At 63.9% G+C, this 7,058-nt stretch overlaps 1 protein-coding gene across 1 annotated transcript; it reads left to right on the plus strand.

The window, feature by feature from the left end:
• Positions 1 to 3,011: 3,011 nt before the first annotated feature.
• On the plus strand, positions 3,012 to 4,114 carry SFN (stratifin). The gene has a single exon (XM_074807155.1). The coding sequence runs from the start codon at positions 3,061 to 3,063 to the stop codon at positions 3,799 to 3,801; it is 741 nt and encodes a 246-aa protein (XP_074663256.1). The 5' UTR covers positions 3,012 to 3,060; the 3' UTR covers positions 3,802 to 4,114.
• Positions 4,115 to 7,058: the final 2,944 nt, after the last annotated feature.

Below are 7,058 nucleotides of genomic sequence, written 5' to 3' on the forward strand. Positions count from 1 at the left end.
CGCCAGCATCTGGCTGCTGCTCTGCCGGTGGAGGGGAGCTGCTCCCTGCACGCTCGTGCCCGGGCACGCCGGTGCTGCGCGGGGCGGGGGAGCCGAGTGGAGCCACGGAGGGCTGGCACCTCTCTGCCACCGGCTGTGCCGGCCACGGGGCCAGGAGCTCCCTGAACTCAGCTGTGGCACTAGCCATGGCCTAGAAGCAAGTCTCAGCCCTCTGTGGCTCTGCACAGCGGGGAGGACAGGAGCCTTGCTGCTGGGGATGGGAAGGAGCGATGGGCAGCGCCTGTGGGACCCAAAATCCGTCCCCCACTGAAGTGTCGGGAGCTGGCAGCGTCCCCGCAGCCGAGGGGAGCGGCAGGGCTGGACTGGTGAGGAACGGGGTGGCCGGGCGGGCTGTGAGCATCCTTCCAGTGCCGCTGGGAATGGCCACGAGCATCCTCTGCCCCCGGCCTGCCATCGTGGAGCCGCTCGAGCACCCAGCCCACGCCCGCCTGCAGCATCGCCGGCTCAGCTCGCGGGACAGGGGATGAACGCTGGCCTGGGCTCAACTGGGTGTCCCTCTTTGTGGGGCGACGCACCTTCTGCTGCTGCTCTTCGGCATTCGGGGTGCCCACGGGTGCTCGGCGGGGTGATGCTGCAGCCAAGCTCACCTGCAGCCTCTGCAGCGATCTGGGGCTCTTCCCTTCAGCCACCCGCTGATTTTCACGAAACCGGTAGAGCAGAATGTTTTTGCAGCCTTCTCTCAGCTCGTTGCAACCAGGACTTGGCAGCAGCTCAGCCCCTTTGGCAGGAGCTGCTGGCAGACGCTTGAGCCGAGGCTGAGCCCTCGCGCACCCCGTCTGAGCTTCCCGTCCTGCTCGGGGGGGTCCTGCCGGGGGGGTCTCCCAGCGGGGCCCTCCCAGAGCAGAGCTGACACAGGATTAAACAGCCCAAGCGCAGCCGGGCAGGTGCAGGATCAGCCCGAGGTTTTGAAGCCGGGTCTGGCAGCGAGTGCTCGGGCAGGGCCAGGGGCTGCGGACCCCCGACCACGTACAGCTCTGCTGCTCGAAGGGGCGCGAGCTCAGACTGACTCCCACCTGGGAATTGCTGCCTCGTGTTTTTGCAAGGGAACGAGGTGGTTTTTCAGAGGGCTGGGTACATCAGGCTGCCTGTTTGTGCCTCCCTCACCCCCTATGGGGGCTTTTGGGCTTGGTTGAAGCTCTTAGAGGGTCTCTGCAGGTCTGCTCCCACCCCGCCCAAGCCTCATCCACCGGGCAGAGGCTGGCGGATGGGCAGTGGTCTCCTGTGTGGCTGTTCCTTCAGAAAATGCCTTTTCCCAACTCAGTGGGGCGTAACCTGCTCCCACGGTGGATCACGCTCCTCTGGGGAAGGAGCTCTAATTGCTGACGAGGCGTTGCACGTGGCATGGCTCCGGGGGGGACACACAGGGGGGGCTGACGGGAGACCGGTGGAGCTGGATGCCCTTGTGCTGTGAGCCCCTCCATGGGCAGGGGTACCCCAGACCCACCATGTGCCCGGAGGCTTGGCCGGGAGCGGGTGAGCAGCCCCAAATCCCCCTCGCCAGGGTGGGGAGGGAACTGTTTGGAGGCTTGGGGGAGCGTTTTCCTGGGCTGCAGCTGGTTTGGAAAAGCATCTACGGGTCTTCTTTGCATCTTCCATCCCCAACGTCCTCCATCGCCTCAATCGAGCAAGGCAGGGGGGGGATGACGGGGCCGGGGCGCTCCCGGCCGGGGTGGCACCGGGGGCTGTTTGCAGGGATGAGTAAAGCAGCGAGTCACGCTGATTATTTAAAAAAAAAATACCACCCCTTTTTGTCTTGGCTCGGTGCCGCCGGGCACCCGCCCCACCCTGCCCTCCCCGCACGGCTCCCGCACGGCAGATAAGGCCGGGGATTGGCGCAGGCGGCGAGGCCAAGGCTTCGCCAGCACGGCCAGTAGCCGCCAGCACCCGGCGTGTGGCAACAAGCTTAAGCAGGATGAGAGTGAAACTGCAGCGCAACGCGAAGCAGAGATCCTAATCGGGGCGGCACGTTTCCACTGGCGGCCCAGCATCTACAGCGAGTTCGTGTCAAAAAGAAAAAAAAAAAAAAATTTAAAAAAAACACCCACCCAAAACTCTTCAACTACAGTTTGAGAGAGGAGAAAAGTCCCCAGCGAGATGCTGGGATGGGGAAATGCAGCCCTGGGCTGAGCAGTGGAGGAGCCCTGGGGCCAGCGGGGTTGGGGGGGGTTTCCCTGTTGCCGGCCGGATTCGGGCTCACACCAGACCCTCAGACTAGGGGAGGTTTTGGGGGGGGTCAGGCTGGTCCCGCTGCGCGGCGGCTCAAAGGCGCGGGGCGATTGCGCCCTGCTTTGGGGCGGTCCCTCCCGCGGCGCTTGGGCGAGTTGCTGAGCCTCTCTGCCTCGGTTTCCCCACCTGTGGGAATAAATACCTGCCCGTCAAGCCCTCGCAATTACTAGTGAGTTAATCACCATATAAAAACGACAGTGATATGATTTGGGGGGGGGGGGGGGGGGGGAAGAAACCATTTCTATGACCGGACACACCCCATGGCCCATTTCTCTAGAGGGGGGAGTGGGAAGAGCTGAACGCTGCCGTGTCTCTGTGTAACCCCCCCTCCAAAAACAATAACCCACCAGCTGTCCCCCTTCCAAGCACTTGTAGCAGCGGGACGGGCGTTTCCCCAGCCCCGGGGTGGGTGTTGGCTGGGGGGGGGGAGAGCCTCAGGGCATCCATGGGTGCTGCACCCACCGCCAAGCCCTCCCCGAGGACCCAAGGGGAGGGCAGGGCGTTGGCCAACCTCCCCTCGCCCCTTCCCCAGCGCCCACCGCCTGCGGGTGATGATTCACGGCAATTTTCCTTTTAAGGCTGGGCTCGGCAGGGAGGAAGCAGTGGAGGAGGAGGAGGAGGACACTCCTTCGACCTCACAGGCTCCTCCCGCTCTCGCTCGAGGCTCCAACGCTCAGCCAAAAACGAATCCCGGCGGTGGGGCTCGGCAGAGGCTCCGACGGCTCCCGGCCCCGCTCCTCGCCCAAGTGTCTGCCCTGCGCCCGCGTCCCAGCCATGGCAAGAAACCACCAAGTGCAGAAGGCCAAGCTGGCCGAGCAGGCTGAGCGCTACGAGGACATGGCGGACTTCATGAAGGCGGTGGTGGAACACGGGGACGAGCTGTCCAACGAGGAACGCAACCTCCTCTCCGTCGCCTACAAGAACGTGGTGGGGTGCCAGCGCTCGGCGTGGAGGGTCATCTCCAGCATCGAGCACAAAACCGAAGAGGGGGACGACAAAGCGCAGCTGGTGAATGAGTATCGGGAGAAGGTGGAAAGGGAGCTGAATAGCGTCTGCAAGAACGTCCTGGCCTTGCTGGACAAGTATCTCATCAAGAAGGCGAGCGACCCTGAGAGCAAGGTCTTCTACCTGAAGATGAAGGGTGACTACTTCCGATATCTGGCCGAGGTGGCCACCGGGGATGAGCGCAAGAAGACGATAGACAACGCCCAGGAAGCCTACCAAGAGGCCATGGACATCAGCAAAAAGGAGATGCAGCCCACGAACCCCATCCGCCTGGGGCTGGCCCTCAACTTCTCCGTCTTCCACTACGAGATCGCCAACGCCCCCGACCAGGCCATCTCCCTGGCCAAGACCACCTTCGACGAGGCCATGGGGGACCTGCACACGCTCAGCGAAGACTCCTACAAGGACAGCACCCTCATCATGCAGCTGCTCAGGGACAACCTCACGCTATGGACAGCCGAGTGCGCCGGAGAAGACGGCGGCGAGGCTGGTGAAGAGCCCAAGAACTGAATGGCCCCCGCGGAGCCGGGGACCAGCCCCCACCTGCCCCCTCCCCACTCCAGTCCCTTCGGCATCTCTTCGTGTTTTTTTTTTTTTTCGGTTGGTTGATTTTTTTTTTTTGTTTTTGTTTTTTTGGGAGGGGGGGAAAGGCGTCTCGGCTCCCCCACAGCCCCCCCAGCCTGGATGCTGGGAGTGGGGGGGTCATGTGTGGTGTTTGCTGGGCGGCTTTGGCATGGCCCCTCCCCAGTCTTCCCTCTCCCCCATGCTCTTGTCTGGGGGGGCGGAAAGGGAGGGAGAGGAGGTGCCTCCATCCCGGAGGGCTGCCACCCCCCAACTATTTAACATTTTGGGGAGAAAAGAGGCACAGCCCAGCATGTGCCAGCTCCAAACCCACCATTCCAGAGGGCTGGAGCTGCAACGGGAGGAGGTGAGGGGCCGGGATGGGTTGAGAGGGGGGTCCGGGCAGCCCCCCATCCCAGGGCGGGGGGGGTCGCGTATTGCCAAAGCCTCTGTGCGTCTCCAATAAACCATCTCCTGCACGCCTGCCTCTGGTCTGCCTCGTGTCTCCCCCGCGCACGTGTCCAGGCAGCTCCCGCCGCCGCCAGGCACCCGCTTCGCCTCCTGCCCCGCCAGGACGGGGGAGCGGCCGGGTCCCCCGGGTTCTGCAGCACCGGTTCGGCTGCTTCTGATCCCACCCCCCCCAGCCCCACAACGGGGTCTCGGGGTGCCCAGCGAGCCCCGTCCCTCGGCAGCCTGTGGAAGGAAGGGCTCAGGGGTGGGCTCTGCCTCCCCAGGGCGAAGGTTTTGGCAGCCCCACGCGGACGAGCTGCCGTGATTTCCAGCACTGGCTGCTCCGCGGGGTGCACCGAGGTCCCTGACCCTGCAGTGGGGTGTCCCACCCCCTTGGTGCAAACCCACAGTGCCCCAAAAGCCATCACCGAGGCCCTTGTGCAGGTCCCCCCCACCAGGTCTCCTCTATGTCCAGGGTGGGGGGTGTGTTCCCCTAAGGGAGGACACAGTGACATGGGGACAGCCTTGGGGTGTCATTGGGGTGGAGACATCCCAGTCAAGGTCCGGACGTGCTGGAGTGGGCAAAAGCTCAGCACTTCTGGCCCTGGCGTCCGGCCACAGCGAAGGGTGCAGCTCACCGAGCGCAGCCCCCCCTCCTCCCGCCGCCAGCACGAGTTTCGACATGAAAAATAATTACAATAAAATACAGTCATGGCACCCTGGGCTATGAGCTCATCAGATCAAGCGCAGCAGGGCTGGGCAGGAGCCGGCCTTTGATGGGAAACACCGGGATGCCGGGAGGAAACGCGCCGTGACTCAGGACGTGCCATCCCGGTTCAGCGGGGTCCCCAACTGGGGACGTGGGGGACATGCCAGCCCCGAGCCCCGGCATGGCCAAGCCCCGGCTCCTGGGGTGCCAGATGCTCCTGGGCTTTGGGGAAACTGAGGCACGACCAATGAAGTGACCCCCCTGCCCCGCCTTCCAATGTGTGCAAGGATCGTGGGGCACCCAGTGCAAAGCCCACGGGGCTGCTGACCCTGTGCAGCGACCGGCCTGGGGTGTGATGAGGTTTGCCAGGGCTCTGCCGTGGGAAAGTGCTGACTGCTGTGAGAGGTTGAGCTGCACAAACCAGAACCTGTTCGCCCTGGATGGGACGAGTCACCTGGAGCAGAGCCCAGCCGAGGGGATTAACCCCTGTGAGCCCCCCGCCTCAGCCCCTCGCCCACCCCCTGCCCCTTCCCAGTCCCTTCCCATCATGGCATCTTGTAGAAGCAAACACGGGTGCTGCCTTGGCCCTGCCAAGGACCGGGTCAGCGGCCCTGGCAGGTTGCAATTTGCTCAGCAGGTCCTGGCTGAGCTGGGGGGGCCCCCGGCAGTCTCGGGGAGCCCAGCCAGTTCCTGGGGGGGAGGCCAGCGAGGGGCCCGACGCTTGGCCTCCGCCCGGCCCTGAGCACTCCCAGCCTGGGAACCAGCCCCAGACCTGTAATTAGCCAAACCGGGGCTGGCCGACGTGAAAAACGAGCCAAGGGCTCTCGCTGGCCCTTGACCCGGCGGTCTGGGGACACGAGCAGCCTGGGCTGGTCAAACTGGGGAGTGATGAGGTGGGAGCTGAGGGGTGCTGGTGCCCGGGTTAACAGGGGTGGCTGTCTGTCCCTGCTGCTTCTCGGGGCCCACGGGGGCAGGAGGACAATGGGGCTCCCACTGGCCTCCCACGAGTTAACCAATTTCGACAGCACCTGAAATTGCAGCCTGGCTGGGCCGTGTAGGAGGACGATGCTCCTCGGCCTCCCAGCCAGTCCAGCAGCTTTTTGGGACTGGGAAGGAGTCCCCCAGGCCCCTGTGACACCTCCTGTGAGAGGGTTGTGCTGGTGGGGAAGTGTGGGGTGTTTCCCGGGATCCTCCTGACCCCCTGTTCCATGCAGGGTGGTGGCGCCCAGACAGAGGGGACCAGGGAGATGTTTGGACCCTGATCCCCACCCTTGTGCCATGGCTGGGAGGATGCTCTCAGCATCTCTGTCACCCCCCTCAGGAAGGGGCACACAGCAAAACTCTCCAATTTATGTGTTTTAGTGGACAAAGAAGAGCAAAAGGACATGGGTGCCCCAGGACCAGGGAGTGTCCCCCACCCTAGAGCCACCTTCCCAAGCCAGGCCCTGGGTGCAGGGTCCTGGCACAGCCCCATGTACACTGTGGCTAGCAGCCATGGGGTTAAGGCTACTGCAACAGGTCTCTGAGGGCAAGTGGGGGATGCTCCTACTGGTCACGCTGCCTGCAAAAGGCTCTGCCAGTCTGGAGTGGGGCTGGAGGGCTGCAGGACCCACAGCCAGGCTTGTCTCTTGTCCCCACCTCTCACAACTCCCCGCAGGACTGAGGCTGAGCCACCAACACCCCGGTGTCACCCAGGGGAAAGGCGCTGGGTGGCCGTCACCCCTGGCCCTGGGTGGTGATGGGCAGCCTCCTGCCAGGCAGGCACCGGGGTGTGCCAGGCTTGCCCTGGGGGACCTGGTCTGGGGGCTTTTTAGTTTTTGGAGGGGCTTTTCATGCCACCTTAGAGAACACTTGATGGGGAAACTCATAGCCTTTGAGCAGGAGCCCCATGATGGAGCCAGCAGCCCCCTGACCTGTTCTGGGGCAGATGCTGTGAGGTCATGCTGGCCCCATCCTCTGGATTTTAGCCCACGCCCTCATCCATCCCGCAGCCCTGGCAAGACTCCCAGCACGGGACCAAGTCCTGACCCACATTGTGATGGCTGGG

Source organism: Strix aluco, chromosome 26 (genome assembly GCF_031877795.1).
Source record: "Strix aluco isolate bStrAlu1 chromosome 26, bStrAlu1.hap1, whole genome shotgun sequence".
In the NCBI taxonomy this organism is placed as follows: domain Eukaryota; kingdom Metazoa; phylum Chordata; class Aves; order Strigiformes; family Strigidae; genus Strix; species Strix aluco.